At 56.8% G+C, this 16,759-nt stretch overlaps 2 protein-coding genes across 5 annotated transcripts in view; one reads left to right on the top strand and one right to left on the bottom strand.

The window, feature by feature from the left end:
* Nucleotides 1-1,586: 1,586 nt before the first annotated feature.
* Nucleotides 1,587-16,500, bottom strand: ANKRD16 (ankyrin repeat domain 16). 3 transcript variants are annotated; one of them, XM_026091239.1, is made up of 8 exons: nucleotides 16,018-16,500; nucleotides 13,330-13,550; nucleotides 9,994-10,036; nucleotides 9,074-9,182; nucleotides 7,649-7,810; nucleotides 4,351-4,429; nucleotides 2,977-3,125; nucleotides 1,587-2,688 (listed from the first exon to the last, which is right to left on the bottom strand). In XM_026091239.1, the coding sequence occupies exons 1-8, from the start codon at nucleotides 16,317-16,319 to the stop codon at nucleotides 2,683-2,685; spliced, it is 1,071 nt and encodes a 356-aa protein (XP_025947024.1). In that variant the 5' UTR covers nucleotides 16,320-16,500; the 3' UTR covers nucleotides 1,587-2,682. The 3 variants fall into 3 exon arrangements, with proteins under 3 accessions (XP_025947024.1, XP_025947023.1, XP_025947025.1); XM_026091238.1 differs by lacking the exon at nucleotides 1,587-2,688 and having other exon boundaries at nucleotides 2,965-3,125; XM_026091240.1 differs by lacking the exons at nucleotides 1,587-2,688; nucleotides 2,977-3,125; nucleotides 4,351-4,429 and adding an exon at nucleotides 4,436-6,374.
* Nucleotides 13,589-16,759, top strand: part of FBH1 (F-box DNA helicase 1) — a 27,742-nt gene continuing 24,571 nt past the window's right edge. The window contains exon 1 of one of the 2 annotated variants that reach the window (XM_026091236.1): nucleotides 13,589-15,335. In XM_026091236.1, the coding sequence (XP_025947021.1) occupies nucleotides 15,257-15,335 (79 nt within the window). In that variant the 5' untranslated portion in view covers nucleotides 13,589-15,256. Of the gene's footprint in view, nucleotides 15,336-16,631; nucleotides 16,726-16,759 lie in introns of those variants that run through there. The other variant, XM_026091237.1, reaches the window with a different exon arrangement.

Here is a 16,759-nt window from a genome sequence, read left to right as displayed (position 1 = left end):
CCCCCCCCTCCCGTCCACCCCCCTTCCCATCCGCTCATCCTTCCATCCTTCTGTCCTTCCATCCTTCTGTCCTTCCAGCCACGGTATTTCCATGCCCCCCTCTTCCCATCCTTCTGTCCTCCCATCACTCCATCCCTCCGTCCTTTCACACTTCCATCCTTCCATCCCGTCCTTCCGTCCTTCCATTCTTTCATCCATTTCCCATTCTTCCATCCTTCCATCCCTATTTCCATCCCCCATACTCCCACCCTTCTGTCCTTCCATCCTCCCATCCTTTCATCTCCCATCTTCTCTCCTCCCATCCTTCCATCTCCTTCTCTTCTTCCTGATATTTCCATCCCCCATCTTCCCATCCTTCTTCCTCCCATCACCCAATCTTTCCATCCTCCATCCTTCTGTCTTTTCATACTTCCATCCTTCTGTCCTTCCAACCCCATGCTCTCATCGTTTCATCCATCTCTCCTCCTTCCATCTTTCTATTCTTCCATCCTTTCATCTCTATTTCCATTGCCATCTTCCCATCCTTCTGTCCTTCCATCCTTCCATCCTTGCATACTTCCATCTCTCATCTTCCCATCCTTCTAGCCTTCCACCCTTCCATCTCTGATATTTCCATCCTCCATCCCCCCACCGTTCTGTCCTTCCAACCCCATGCTCTCATTTCATCCATCTCTCCTCCTTCCATCTTTGTATTCTTCCATCCTTTCATCTCTGATATTTCCATTGCCATCTTCCCATCCTTCTGTCCTCCCATCCTTCCATCCCTCCATCCTTTCATACTTCCATCTCTCATCTTCCCATCCTTCTAGTCTTCCATCCTTCCATCTCTGATATTTCCATCCTCCAGTCCTCCCATCCTTTCTTCCTTCTCTTCTTCCCACCTTACATCTCTGGTATTTCCATCCTTCCATCCCATCCATCCATCCTTCTGCTCCTCCACCCCTCCGCCCCCACCTCCTCCATCCCCTGGGGTGCGGCAGAGCCTTCCGATGCCACCGCCGTCCCTGAAAACCGGCTCCCCCGGCCGCCGCTTCGCTTCCGCCACGGCGCCCGCTCCGGCTTGCTCCTACTTCCCCTTTTGACGCTGCTTTCGCTTCTCCCTCCCGTCTGCTCTCCCGTTCCCCCTTTTTGCCCCAAAACACCCCGAGGGGGGATTTTTTTTTTTTTACAAACCAGCCACGCGGGGTTGTGCTCGGGGTCGGCGCAGCCGCGCTCCCCCCGTCCGCGGCAAAAGCCCAGCGCAGCGGCGGCGGCGGCGGCGCAAAGTCGCTGGTGCAGTTTCAAGAAGGCTTCAGGTTGGTTTTTTTTTTGGTGTTTCACAGATTTGTTTTCTCGCCGCCTCTGTCCGGTTTCCGCCGCTTCCTCGCGGCAGGGCTGGAGTTTCCCAGCCCCGCGCGGCCGCCCCGCGCCAGACGCTGTGACCGGGAGCAGCGCCGGAGGAAGGGGAAACCCTCTCCGGCTCCCTCCACCACCAGCCGCCTCAACCCTGAACCCGGGTGGCGAAAAAAGTCGTTTTCCGACGGATCAGTGAGCTGAACCGGCTCGGGAGAGGCTCCCGCCAGCACCGGGGCGGACGCGGAGAAAGGGGGAGAGTTTCCTCTTGCTGCTGCCGCCCGGGAGCTGAGCGGCCCCTCGCACTCGCACGGACCAGGCTGCGGTATTCCTGATTTGCTTTATGGAGGCCAGGGCCAAATTCATGGAAGCACTCACGGCAGCGGCAGCATCTTCCAAAAATCCTCCGACGAGGAGGACTGAACGGAGCTCGGCATCGTCTTAAACCCGCCCGGGAACACGCGGGCCCCGGGCGTCAAACCGTGACGTGACCACGACAGCTCGGGGCCAAGCGTAAAGCAGAGCAAAACGCAAGCCCAGCCCACGTAGTTATCGGCCTCTCTGGTTTTTATCATTTGCTACCGATAAACCTGCGGAATCCCGTTCTTTTTTACGCCTCGACATTACATACAGACAGAGGCACGTTATGTTTCAGTGTGAAACCGAGCTTTTCATTCCAGATATATATAAAACCAAAAAGCTACAGCAGCTCTTAGCTTCACGCCTATTCCAGACTGTTAGAGACTTACCAGCCGCATTAAATATTAAGCCGTCTCCCCAGGCACTTCGAAGAGCGGGATTTCTTTTAAGTTCCTCGGCGGTGAGAAGTGCCGAGCAAGGTTGCCTGCAAGAACATACAGCTCTTCTTCAGCCTGATCTGAAGACCCTTGATGTCACCACAAGGTTTAGGTCTTTCTTATTGATTTCACCAGGCTTTGGGATCAGGCTTGGTTCGCGGAAAGGATGTAGGAGGCAGCGGTAGCTTGAAGCTTGCCTGCACTGCCCACTGCAGCGCTCAGTCCTGGTGAAGGGAGAGTCACCGAGAGCTCATTTATGCTGCACCACGCTCGGCCTACTGAAAGAGGAGGTCACTTAAAGCCACTTATCAGGTTCGTGAAGAGGAGGTCCACAGAGGGCTTTAGAAACCAGTGGTCCAGGTTTATCTTTCCTTTCAGGATGTATTGAAACATCCCATGAAGAGCTAGGCAGGCTCCGAGGGCTTCAAGCCATACGGGTCCCCAGAGGTCATCTATGTGGGGCGCTTCCCTTGAGCGGTTTTATCCGGGGAGCCGCGGTCTCGGCCATTTGGATGTGCTGGCTGCTGTGCGAGCAGAGCTGAAGAGGTGTAGTTCAGCCCTGAAATTTGGAAGTGAAAGAAGAGCGGCCATGAATTTACCAGGACGGGGTCATGCAGGAGCGTGGAAGCCCAGATGCATTACGTCCATCATCTAATTGAGATAATCTTATTTAAAGCGTGCTTTCTCCTAAACACGCTTCCCACGTGTCAAGCTTGAGCTCTCCGCTCAATCCTTGGGTAAAAATCCCACCATCTTAAGCAGGTGGCTGCCTAAATCTGAATACGCGATAACAAACGTACCGTGCTGAAATACAACAGTTCTTCTTCGGCTGGTTTCATGCACTAACCTCCATATCTTGGAAAAGCTGGATGACATCCGGCTTCCTTGCAAGCTGCCGTGCCAGGGTGCCCGTGCTGTCCGGGGAGTCCCGCAGCCCGGCGCGGAGCAGGATCCGTGCGGAGGCCGCGTGCTGCCCCGCGCAGGCCATGTGCAGGGCTGTGGGGGAGACAGGATGTCAAGAAAGGAACTGAGATTCCCCGGCGGCTTCAGTCTCTATCTGCTTCAGCCGCAACCGTCGGCTTCCCGGTGAAGGAAATGGAATCCGCAGAGGGAACGCGCCGAGGGCGAAAGATGACTTCTTCCAATCACATTTCCCAGCCGAGCACCCGTGTGATGACCCAGCAGGGCTCAGCTGCCACGGCTGTGCCCATCTGCAACGGGGACGGGGTGACTAAACCTACGCAGGCAGGGGACACATCCTCTTCCGTGCCCAGCTGCGCCGGTGGAAGAGCCATCGGCCCACCTTACCCTGGCTATTCCCTGACCTCCTCCTCACCCGTTACTCGACCCTCCAATCCATCCTGTTTTCCCGGCCTAATCCTGCGCAGCGCCAAGTATCCTTTGTGCTGAGGGTCACTAGCTCCCGCTGCAATCGGCAGGCCGACGCTGGCCCGGCAGGCGGGAGCAGGACACCCCACGCAGGACGGGAGCGGAGGCAGGGTGAGAAGCGCCCCAGGACCCACTGACACTACCGTGGCGAAGGCGCCGGCGAACGAGGCAGGCGACGGGCGCAGGAAACCGTGACAAACGTCCCCGGGTTGGGCGAGTTCAGCAGAGCTTGAACTTGCTCACTAAGGGGGCGGAGGGAGAGAGAGATTCATGCTCACCGCCGAAGCGTGTTATGAAGCAAACCTGAAGACCGGGGAAGTTGCCAATTTTGGCAACAGCTGAAACCATTTATATATACTTCTTTTTTTTAGAGATGCTGATGCAAAAGATGCTTCACGCTCTCCTGCTGGGAATGCCAACTTACCGGCATTACTATAGCAACTCTATTTACGTTCGAGTTCTGTGTTATTATTTGCTCGCGGGCCATTCTTAAGCAGCTTGCTAAGGAATCGAGCCTCAGGAGGTTGCGCAGTCCCTGCGCTTGTCTGCCCACCCTAATAGTTTTGCATTGGCTAATTTTAGCTAAATTTGGTGGAGAAGTAGGGGAACCAAAGAGAGCAAGCTCCTGAAAGTTTCATGCAAAACAGGCAGCTGGGCAGAGAGAAACTCGACCGAGTGCTTCTCTTCCTCCCCCAAGGGAAAGGCCATGACACGGGCTCAAGCCCGTCATTAGAGGTCGGAGAATCCAGAAGGAAGAGAGCCAGCGAACGAAAGCCGCGAGAAACCCGGCTTCGCGTTCACACAGGGCGAACRAAGAAGCCGGCAGCCTTACCAGAACGGCTCTTCCCATCCTTCGCGTGGACGTCGGCGCCAAGGGACAGCAGCATCTCGATGGTGGGCGCGTGTCCTTCCTGCATGGGTGAGCACAGGGAATTATTCAGCAGGATCGACCTTGCAAAGTTTCTCACCTTTGCATCCAGCAGAAACACCACCGGCCAGAAAAGAGCACCAGGAAGGGCCCAGGTCTACTCTGTCATGGTCAAATTTGGGGCTATCAGGAGCTGGTCCAGGCACAGAGGAGCTTACAGCAGCTGGAAGTCAAGGCCAGCTGCCTGCGGCCGTGCAGATCCGGACCGTTAAGTCAGGGATTGCCCCGGCAGAGCGGACACGTGGCCTCGCTGCCTTTAACACTGCAGGAATAGGTCAGGGAGATGCCACCAGGCACCTTCTCCAGCTCTCCCGTTGGCAGCCCGTGAGAGGAACCGGAGCGTGGCCCCTGCTCAGCGCATCCGCACGCCTTGGGTGCCCACGCCAGCTCTTTCGACCCGGAGGCTGAGCAGCCCTGGGGCATAATTCTCTCTGCCAACAATTAACACAATGTTTAAAATTAAGAGTTCATTCAAGACCAATAGTACTTAAAACCAGGCTACGGTGAAGAGCCAGCTCTGATGGGCATGTTACAGCGGTGCCTTGGCAAGGCAGGTGCGAAAGACGCAGCTCAGTCCAGATCCAGGCCCTGATCTACTTTTAGATGACTGTGGATCCTGTAGGATCTTCCTGACCGTGGCTCACCAGCCCCCTTGGTCAGCAGATCCACCTCGCACAGCCGGGGGGACTTTGGCGAGGAATTTGGAGAACTGGCTCCCACCACGGCTTTGCCTCGGCCGATGGCTGCAGAGGATTTAACGCGCAAACGAGCAGTGACTTACGATGGGGCGGCGAGGCCTCAAGACGTTTCTTAATAGCAAATTAAGCACGCTGAAACTGTCAACCGATCTTGCCTTTTCCTCTCCAATCCTCGTCTCCGGTCAAATAACTCAATTAAATTGCTTTTATCTGCAGCTGGCCACAGAGCCGTAGGATCTCTGACTTACCTCTAGCAATTGGCAGCCGGCTGTTTGTTAAAAGGCCTAAATGTCAGCATAAAGCGGCGCGTCCCCTTGCACCGTAAATCCAGCTCAGCTCCTACAGAGGTCTAGAGCCGCTTTTTTTAGGGCATCTTGCAGCCCAGAGAGCCGAACCTGATGCCAATCCAGACCGTTAGGCATCTGTCTGCGTTACCCCCGGGCGCTGGCGTTTCCTAAAGGATTTGTAACGCCTTACRGGAAGACGCCGAAGGCCACGCTTGCGCACCTTCGCGACCCACCGTGTCCTCCGTCTTTCCTCCACCGGTAGGTGATTCTTAACGCTGCAGGGGAAAACGCAGTCCAGCCCCCGCACCCCTCCTCTCTGCAGAAGCCTCTCCTTAAATAAAATTCTCTCTCCCTAAATAACATGCCTGATTTTGTAATTCCTTCTTTGCTGCAACGAATTAGCCTTCGTCACGTGGCCGAAGGACGGAAGGCCCCGATTTTCAGCCCCGCCGCCCGCTCTTTCCCCCTGTTATCGTACGACTCGGTAGCATCTTATTCCTCCCTGCCTGAGGCTCCCATTTCGCTGCTGCGCACGCACCCTCTCTCAGCGGCAAAGCCGGCAAGCCAGGAACCGCTTTAGCTGCCACAGCCTTGGCAGCAAATTGAGTTGAAAGCGTAATTTGATTTTCATGTATTTATAAATGCAAAGTAATAAGGGAAAAAAAAAAAATACCACCAGCCAAACAAACGATGCTGTAAATATAAAGTGACACCGAGCCTCGGGAAGGAAGAGAAGCCTATCAAATCGCTCYCCAATCAGCCGCTCGCCAAGACGGAGCTGGGATCTTCTCCAAGGCACATTATATTCCCCCAATAGCCTTGCTGTTAAACGTACCCTTGGCAACCAAGAGGGCTTTCAGCCTGGTTTCGCAGCGCATGAGGAAGGGAAGCCGGGAGAAAGGCCTCCTTTGTGGGAGCCGGCGAATGCCACGGCTGGGTCCCGCTGGAGGAGAATACTGTTGCCAGCACTCTCAGTGAGTGTCATTGATGCTTTTGTAGGAGCGGGGCACGGGGACGCCGCTCCGTTCCCACTGCTCGTCTAGACGGGGCTCTGAGCGCTGCATGTTAAAGCTCCCGAGGTCGGGAGCTCTCCTGAGGCGCGACCTTCCCTCTCCGCGGGCAGGGAGCGCCTCGCACCCGCGGGTGCGACAGCGTGGAGCGGACGTGAAGCAGCAGGGCTCCAGAAGGGATTGGGGTTGGTGGCGAGGGTCTGGGGACCTTCTCTGCGCACCCAGGGAGCGTTGCTGCACTCACGGCCCCCCAGGCCTTGCRGCCTCGATGGGAGGAGGAGAACGCTCAAACGACCCTCATTGACTGGAATTCAAAACAGTTCCCGCACAAAGGACACGGAGAAGCCCCGGGGAGCTCCCTCCGCCTCCCCACCTCGCCTCCTTCCTGCCTGAGCACGGGCAGGCCAGAATCTGGCCAAATTGGACAAAAGTTGCTGAAGAAAGAGCAGGAGGAAATCTGAGCAGCGATTCAGCCCCATCTCCTGTGTCAGGCGAGCGAGTGGACGCTGGTGAGGACCTGTCGTATCTCATGAGCTGCTGGGCATCTACGGCTCCTGGTAACTAGTGGGGCAGACTCCCTTCAGGTACAGCAATTTGGTCCAAAGGCAACAGATTGGGAGCCTAACTTTCACCAGGGATATGGCTCCGGTCTCCTCCATGGCACAGACAACCGGATGGGTGGTAAAGGAGCTGTGACCTATTGCCACTCCCCTGGGCTCCTGCTCAGTCACACTCAGCCACAGGCCACGCAGGAGGGTTTAGAAACCCTCAGCGCAGTCACAGAATCACAGAATGGTTGAGGTGGGAAGGGACCTCTGGAGATCATCTAATTCAAAGCCCCTGCTCAAGCAGGGTCACCTAGAGCATGTTGCCCATGACCATGTCCAGGTGGGTTTTGAATATCTCCAGAGAAGGAGACTGCACAACCTCTCTGGGCAACCTGTTCCAGTGCTCCGTCACCCTCACAGACATCTCAGGGACATGAGCAACTCAGATACCCACCGCCACTGTGCAGACAGCTGGCCRCACCTGACGAGGGTCTAAAAACCATTAATCAGGGCATGGGACTGGCCAGGAGTAGATAGACAGTGACATGGGATGAGCCAGGAACATAAATCCTCCACCAGTCATGAAGAAGGCAAAGCCTTCACACCTTCACACCAGCTGGCGGAGACTTTGCAGGGGAAGCACGGGAACGGGGACCCACCTTGGCTGCATAGTGGAGCGCTGTGAGTCGGAGGGCCGTCGCTCTCTCATTGACATCGACCCCCAGCTCGGAGACGAGGAAGCGGATGGCTCCATCCTGACCCGTGATGGCCGCAAGGTGCAGAGACTGAGCGCCCAGCGCGTCCACAGCTGAAGGGCAGGCCTGAAACGGCAGGAAGGAGGGAAAGGGAAAGCAACGCTCGGCCCAACCAAACCTTCAAGGACAAGCGCCAGCCCACGCGCAGAGCCGAGTCGTCCTGCCGCGGCCACGATGACGGCAACGAACGTGCGAGGTGCCACCAGCAGGACTGGTGCGGTTGGTTCACGTGCCGTCGTTTGCAGACCAATGTCAGCAACCTGCTGAGCTTGTTAAGCGATAAGCAAAATTAGTGCAAAAAAAGGAGAATCAGGCCCACTCTCTTTTCGGTTGTAGCACATAGTAGCTGTTATGACGGCCTGGTCCCTCCAGAACACAACCCATCTCCAGTTTTTGGGGTGGCGAAGAAGGTAGAGAGAAGCAGGATCCTGCCTTAGCGGAGGGAGACGGGCAGGACGATCTCAGGAGATCTCTTCCGGCCCTTGCCTCTACGAGTTCGCTGACCTTGAAGAGCACGGTCACGTGTTCCCTTCCCATGCTCCTGGCCCGCTCCGTGCCATGCCGGCAGCTCAGCCGGCCAACTCAACCTGCCGATGCGGCAGAAAAACCCGTGCGCTGCTTTCGCCGTGCTGGCTTTCCGCCAGACCCGTGAGCCGTGCCAGTTTGGCACGGYGCGTCCGAGAGGCACCGGAGCCGGCGCAGCGGAGAGGCCAGGGGAGGGCGAAGGAGGGGGGCGCAGCACCGTCTCCGTGCGAATCGGCCATTAGGTGGGCTCCAAGCATCTCACATAAGCTCAGCCGCTAATAAATAATGCAGCGGTCTGGTTCTCGCGGCGCGCAATCGGCTCTAATGACGCCTCTATTATGCCTCCTAAGTCAGAGGAAATCAGAGATTACTGGGAGGCAGCACGGGAGCGGCAGCTGTCACGAGAGAGGGAGGCCGGAGATGAGCTGCTGCTGGCGCAGCCGGACGCCTCCGCGTTACCCACCCTCAGCGCCGCCACGCTGAGTCCTGCTGCCAAACAGCTCCTGAGCGCCGGTCCGGGCTTTGACACAGCCGCCCCCGAAGCGCCGGGCAAACCCCGTCCCCTTCTGCCCCTGCCTCGCATCTCCCTTCCCCTTCCATGAGCCCTCRGAGGTGAAATCTACCCCATGAGCTCAGTTCCGACAGTCTTACTCGATCCTCACTTGGCCAAATCTCGCTTGATTCCAGGGGGGAATTTGCCCAAATCGATTCTTTACAATCTGGTGACGGTGAGCACACGGACTGCCTTCTGCGGCAGTTCTGGGACAGGTCCCGGAGCAGGGAGAAGAGGTTTCTGGCACCTACCTGGTGTTTTTCCAGGAGCAGCCGGGCAACGTTCACGTGCCCGTTCTGGATAGCATCCATAAAGGGAGTGACTCCGCAGTTGTCCCTGCTGTCAGGTTTGTACTGGCACCTGGGAGCGAAGACAAAAGCCATCCCTGAGCCCAGAGCTGCTGGCATCTCCAAAATCCTTACTGCGCCACTCGCTTTACACCGGCGGGACGAGAGACTATCAGCGTATTTGGTCAGAAAAGACCTGTACAAAGCCCGTCCGGAGACCGTAAACTTTGCTCAGCGCTTGACTGCCTGGGGCGCAGCCCTGCTGGGGGGCGGCTGCATGCTTTTGGGGTCAGAGAACCAGTATTCGGCCGGCTCAGCTCACTCGAGCCGCAGGGAAATCATTTCATTTCGATTTCCCTCGCCCCCCTGATCGGAGGATCTCCGAGCGAACAGCTGTTTGCGAGGCTGGAACAAGCCGGCTAAAGGGAACCGTGGCTGCCGGTGGCTCCGGCTTCCTCTCTGCTGCAATGCCAGGGAAAGCCGCTGCAGCTGTGGCAGCAGGCAGCGCTGCTGAGGAAGGCAACGGGCTCGGGATGGCTGAGCACGGGCTGATTTAAAGCCGCTTCACAGCAGTCACCCRGGAGCCGCAGCCTGAAAATAAAGCCCGGAGGTTCAGTCCGGCTTGGAGGAGTCGCGCCCAGCCCGAGCTGCCACAAAAGCGTTTTCTTGCTATCGTACAGCCTCGGACACGTCGCAGGCAACGGGAATGAATCAGCATGGAGAAAGAGCCGCGTTATATAACGGGGGCTTATGTCACAGCAAAGCCCGAGCCCGTCRGCAGAGCGCGTTTGTCTGAAAGGCCCGTAAGCGGCTGCGAAAAGCCGGAGGAAACGGAGCCGGTGTCTTTGCGCGTGGGCRGCCGGAGCGAGGGGAAGCCCGCTTACCGCTCCAGGAGCAGCTCCACCACCTCGAAACGGCCGTGCATCGCTGCGAGAGAGAGAGAGGAAGAGGAGGGTCATTCACGCTTTTGTGCCCCCTTCTGCCTACGGCGGAACCTAACCGGGTTTCTGGTGCGGAAGGAGTTCCAAGAGGTTTTAAATTCAAAGCTTTTGTTTGTTTGTTTGTTTTTTTTAATTAAAACATTGTCTCCAGATCTCAAGCCTTCCCYTCCCCTGATCCTATAGGAAAACACCGGATAAAACAGAGAAAAGGCACGGCATAGAGGCCCCGTTTGCCCCCACAGGCCGGGCGCACGCGTGAGAGGGTACATGTGGCGACGAAGCCGACGCCAAGACCTTTTCTCGCTGGCGTTTGTTAATCCCTTAAGCGAACCGTGCGAGAAGCAAAAGGAACGCAAAGCCGGGAGCCGGAGCATAGCCGGACGGTGTTGCCGGCCCTCCCTGGCCACGCAGACCACCCAGCGCTCCCAGCTCCCCATCCCGGCGAAGCATCCTCGCCCAGACAGCGYCTCGGAGGGAAAAACAACAACAGCGTGGGGAGGATTTGAATGTCAGGCACTGAAATAGTCTGTCTTTTTTCTTTTTTTAAACGCGTTGCGTTATAGCAGCGTAGGGAGAGACGTAATTTGGCTTTTTTTTTTTTTTTTTGGCACAGGTCATTTTTCAAAACGGAATGAAATAAATTAAAGGGAAAAAAAACCCAAATCTAATCAATCCRAGAGCTGCTACACGAGGCCGCGAGGGAAGAAGGGCCCCGGCGTACGCGTGTTACCAGCGATAACCGTCAGACGCGGCTGCACGATAGATGCGCTTTGGCAGCAAAGTCCGATGAGGGCTTCCCATCCTCCCGCATCTCCGCTGCTCGCTCCCGCTCCCTGCCCGTTTATCACCCCTTCGCCCGAGCTGACGCAAACACAGGGAGAGCCGCACTCAAACGAAGGCTTTAGAAAAACCCAAGCTATCCGGAAAGAAAAAAAAAAGCAACCAAGCAAGGCGATTACGTCCTTTAACGGCAACAGAGACACAACAAAGCTGCAGCGTTCCGATCCCGCTGTCGCGCTCCACGTCGCCCCCGCTCTCTCGCCTCAGGCTACGGATATACGAAGCAGCAAAGCTTGAGGAATCAACCCAAAAGAAATCGCCCTGGGAGAAAACGATCCATCATCTATAGCAGGATAATTGCGCCCGGAAGCCAGCTTGACTGGTCACGGGCTAATGGGTTCAGATCCACAGCCCGGAATATAAGCTTGCGGAGACGGCTGTTCGCCTGACGTGATTTCCCCCGGCAGCTCCAGCCCCGTCTCCGGCCCCTCGCCCACGCCGCCGCCTCCGGGGCCGCGTCTGTCTAACGTCCCCGGCAATGGGGATGGTGGCACCAGCACCAAGAAGGTGAGAACTGGGCGCTAGATGCCACCATCACGGTACCCCCGGCCCCGAAATACCATCAAGCAGGAAGGAGATCTTAAGCTCAAGCTCAAAACCACCCCTTTTCCCCCCACATACGCTCCGTTCCCGACCCCCCATCCCCAATCCTCAGCCCCCAGGTGCCAAACCAACGTCCACCTCTCTGTGGGGAGAGGGCTGAGGGGGGGCCGTGGGCACAGCCGGCTGGCCAAGACATGGAGAAAGAAGACACGGTGCAGGGCCAAACGAGGGTCTGAGAGGGGGCAGGAGAACTGCGGGTGCGTGCAAAGTAAGTTTTACCCAATTTTTTATTCAGGCAACCTGCTCCTCACTGCCAAACCTGAAACATCCAACAACTAAACCGGCTATTTTTCACTTCCAGGTCAAGCACAAGGACTAAGACACAGATGTCACCTGTGGGCTCAGGCTGTCACCGTTGATGAGCGCGGCGCGGCGGACGGGCAACCACGGAGGTCCTGCCAAGTAACGGGAATGACAACCACGGAACGACATAACCCAGCAGATTAATTACAGCACAGCGGAGGTCTCCTCACGGCACCTCGGGTCTTTTCAGAGAGTCGATCCCAATGACGCTCTTTGGGAAACGGGTTTAGGTGGCTGCTGAGCCCCAAGGTTGCTGGGATCTCCTGCGGAGACACTGCCGAGCCCCAGGAAACTCAGGCTAATCCCCGCTCAGCGATCGGGAATGTTTCAGCCTCAGGTCCTCAGGAAGGGCATACGGCAGGACAAATTTAATTCTACATTAACAGACTTTTGGGCCACTCAACTTATTAAGTTTTAAAGAATTTAACGGAGGCATCTATTATCCTCATTCATGCACTATTCATAAATTAGGCACCCAGGCCTTAAGGATGACGGAGCGAAAGAGTCAGAAGGTCAGAAACCAAATCCAAACCGTCTCTGGGTCATCGTTCAGGTAACCGTGTCCTTCTGCTCCCCACCACGCACAGTTATTGTCCGTGGTTCTTCAAACCAGTTCGCTCCCTTTATGTGTTCTTTGAAACCAATGAAAAGAGCAAGGCAGGGGAATCGGACAAGGTGGCTCCAACTCTAACAACGGGGCCTGCACATTCCCGGTACGGACTATCCTGCGTATTTCTCACCACTCCGTGCTACCTTCTTAAGAGCAACGTGAGAATAATGAAGTTTCTGATGCTTTATCTGATGTTGCACCTTCGATTTGCCATAACGACCCAATCCACCAGGCATTCGCACAGAGACGGATCGTGTCGAGAGACGCGTCCGTTACGAAACCAGCGACAAGACCATAAATTGCGCTGGTAAAAGCGGCTGGCAGCAGGCAGGTCCCCAAAGGTGCCTCTCAGCAGCTCTGCCAGTTTTAGGAGTCCGGAGGTGGACCCGAAYGCCCTGGTCCAAGGAGGTCGGAGTCAGCAGGTGACCGTGAGCGTGATCCTGGCACGGATCTGCCCCTTCCCATTATTCACCGCATTATTCACCACAAAAACAGGCTTCGAGTAGGGCAATAATCCGGTGCAATGGGAACTGAGGACCCTCCGACCTCACAAGCTCAGTCTTTGGCACATCATTTAGAGGCATTAATCCTAATTTTTGCTGTTTATTTATCTGAAGGCAGCTAAAAGGAGGCATCTGTCGCGAGGTGAAACCCTGCAAAGATGCAGCCCAGCAGCGTTCACAGACGGGAGCGGAGGGGAGGTGAGCTGCCACCAGCGCTCGCCGCTRACCTCCCTTCCTTTAATTCTCATCGAGTTAACATTTAACTGCTTCCCTGTGTTTTTGCATCAAAATAGGTCAGGCTTTGCTTCTCCAAACTAAACAAAAACCGTAACACCAGCCCCTCTCTGTTCTCCGCTGCYGCCACAGCCCGCTCTCGCTCTTCTCTTCCCACGTGCCCAGCGGTGATGGGACCCTCCTTACCCGCCGTGTGCAGGGGCGTCCTCTTTATTGTGCTCTCCGTGTCCCAGCTGCTTGGGGACACRGCCAGCAGGTACCGGAGGACATGGAGGTGGCCCTCCCGACTCGCGATGTGGAAGCAGTTCCAGCCRTCCTTGTTCTTCAGCAGCGGGTTTGCTCCGTGCTCCACGAGATGTTTGATCACCTCCAGGTTYTGCCTGGTGCAAGCCATCATCAGGGGAGTCCTGAAAGAAACCCGGGGTGATTATATCAACGAGAGGGACAGTGCTGCACAGGCCTGACGGCTTTTGTTCTATCACCTGAACTTGAAGCATGCTTTAAATTTGGCTGTAGCACTGTTTTTCCACAAAGGTAATACGGGGTCCAGGCGTATCACAGAATCACAGAAYGGTTGAGGTTGGAAGGGACCTCTGGAGATCATCTAGTGCAACCCCCCTGCTCAAGCAGGTCACCTAGARCAGGTCGCSCAGGACYGTGTCCAGTTGGGTTTTGAATATCTCCAGGGCTGGAAACTCCACAACCTGTGYGGGCAACCTGATCCAGTGTTCAGCCACTCTCACGTATGCGTTAACTGGATTTTTGGGGCCCGTTGGACCCATCTAACGGCCCTTTCCTCCAGCCCGAATATCCTCYGCTTACTAGCGAGAAGGCTGCGAGATCGGCATGGCCTTTCAGGAAGGGCCGCACACCATCAAGGCCGGACAGAAGTGGCAGATGGAGCTGGCCAGGACAGGACAGGACAACGAGCCCAGCCTGGGCRGTGAGAAAGCACGTGCATCCTCTCTGGGAAGGGGCAGGGGGAACCCAAGCCCGGCTCAGAAGGACTCTGGGCCTTCTTTACTTAAAACTCCTTGGATTCGCCTGGCACCCTAGAGAAAACCTCTGCTCCTTAAGCTGGACAGACCCCTCCGGGTCTCACTTTACAGGAAAGGCTGATTCAAGGCTGGAGYGGAGCCCGAGCTCAGTCCCCTCGGCACAAAAATCCTTTGCTCCGGCTTTGCTGACCCTTCGCTGTCCCTCTGTCGGTTTTCGAGGGTCCAGAGCAGGGCAGCAGCCAGGCAGGTCAGTGCTTTTTCTAAACGGGAAGTTCACAGCGTGTTACGAGAGGGATGGAAGGAAGCAAACCCGTTAACGTGACCTCAGGACAATCTGCAGCTTTCTGTTCCTTCGCTAAACACAAGAGCCGGGGAAGCTAGAAAGAGAAACCATCCCAACCCGTAACTCGTCATCTGCCCCGTCTCCCCACCGGCTCCCGTGGCTTGGCGGCAGGGCAGGTTCGCCGCGGTTTCTCTTCCCCGGTAACCCGTTATCTCCACGTCCGCCCTTCCCCACCGTGCACCCGGGGAGGCTGCCGGATCCGCAGCTTCCTTGGGAGGAGCRAGCCAAGAGCTGTCTGCGGATGGGTGTTAGCTGAGGATTCACTCGCGGCGGTGAACCCACAGCCGTCTCCCACGTTAAGCTTTAGTTTGGTGACTAATTTCACTGACCTCGCTAGCACCGACCCCTATTTTCCTTAATTACCGCGTTATATAAGCGGCAGGACGTTAGCAACGACAACAGCTGAACTGCTCTAAGTGAGAGGCCTGTTTTCCATTTGATCTGTTCACAACCTTTCCCCAAACATTCAACTCCGGGTGCACGCAAACACTGGACGGAAACCTCTGAGCTTTCCCAGGAAAGAGGAGCAAGTCTCCAGCGCTGAGAGGGGTCATCTCCTCCTAACCGACGCGCACGATGGCTAAGAGGAGCGACAAGAAACATTCCTTATTCAGAAAAAGCTGCAGCACAAAAAAAACGGTCCTACCGGACAAAAAATAGGCCTAAACCACAGCGCGAGAGATTGGGATTAGACGCTGGGAAAAACGTTCCAGTCGGAAAGACAGACAAGGACTGGAAGAAAGCGCTGAGAAAGGAGATAAAATCTCCAGCGATGGGGATTTTTAAGACCAGATTAGACACGCATCTGCTGCGGACGATAGGGGCAGAGCCGACGGAGCCGGGAGCTCAAGGTTTCTGGCAGCTCTGTTTCTATACAGCGCCTCGGGTCAGCGTATATTTTCAATGCAAATAAGACTTTGTCCTAGGGCCAGGCCATGCCCTAGAAAGCACGCGGTGCTGGTTTTTATCCTTGGACAGAAGGGTACTGGGGGAATAGAASGGGAAACCAGGCCTGCAAGCGTGTTTGCATGCGGCTTGTGAAATCTCTGCCTTCCTCTGCTCCCCCTGATGTCGATACGAAGCTGGCACAGCCTGTAATTAGGAGGATCGGGACGCTGCCTTAGTAGTGCTGTTATTTCAGCTTTAATAAGGCGTCCCTGGCCTTTCGTTTGACAGGGAGAAGCTTTATTTTTTTTCAGCAAAAGAGAGCAGCTTCCTTCCCCAAGAGCAGGATTTTACATGCATGTAATAATTTCATTAACCAGGCCTGCTGCACGTCCGCGGAATAGGACTTATTTACTCCCAATTCTCATTTGCTCGTCATTTGGTTATGCACTACTCAGATAAGGAGGGAAATGCAAACCCTGAAGAAACTAGTTCTTTGACCGCGTCACTCAGGGTGCGCTAACACGTTGCTGCTTCCACCGGAGGCAAACCTGCCCCGAGAGGCTCTGTTTAGCTTGGGGATGGGGGGGGATAAAATTAATTTTTAAGTTCCTCACGCCGTAGAGCAGCTTCAAGCCGGCGACCTACCAGTCGGCCCTTTTCAGGCAGTCAACGCTGGCGCCCTTCTGCAGCAGGTACAGGACGCAGGCGGCGCGGCCCGCCGAGGCTGCTTCGTGCAGGGGCCGCTTGTAGTCGCCGTCGACGCCCTCGACGCCCAGGCCCAGGGCCTCCACGAGGTAGGCGAGGACGTCGAGGCGGCCGTGGCGGGCGGCGTGGTGGGGCAGCGCGGCGCCCGCCGCCTCGCCGGGCCGCAGCGTCGCCCTCAGGAGGTCCAGCCTGCCCGCCCGCACCAGCCGCAGCAGCCGCTTGGGCCCGGCGCCTTCGGCCATGGCGCCTAAGGCCTCGCGGCGGGGCCGTGCCTCAGTTTCCCCGCTGGGCGTGAGGGGCCGCGTCTCTTCCCGCTCTGACCTCGCCCCCCCCCCTCCTCGAGCTGAACCCAGGTGGGCTCTGCTGTGGCGGTTTGACGTCACCGGGGGCGGCGTGACGTCATCGCCGGGGCAGCCTGACCCACCGCCCTTCGCGGAGCGGACGCTCTCGCTCGGCCCCCTCCTCCGCCCCGGCGAACCCGGAAACAGCTCGCCACCTCCCTCCCTCCCATTGGGCAGCGCCCCGCGGCCGCGCGCGTTCCCATTGGCTGCCCCGGGGCGGACGGGGCGGGGCATGGGGCCGATCAGCGGACGCCGGCAGGAGTCGCCCCGGGAGTGCGGAGGGGGGTCGGCGCGCGGCCGGAGCGGAGTGAGCGCGCGGGGTTGGGGAGCGCGGGAGGGGG

Source organism: Apteryx rowi, unplaced genomic scaffold, assembly GCF_003343035.1.
Source record: "Apteryx rowi isolate R43461 unplaced genomic scaffold, aptRow1 scaffold_9, whole genome shotgun sequence".
Classification (NCBI taxonomy): Eukaryota; Metazoa; Chordata; class Aves; order Apterygiformes; family Apterygidae; genus Apteryx; species Apteryx rowi.
Note: the sequence above shows the minus strand (reverse complement) of the source record. Positions and strands in the feature narration are given on the sequence as shown.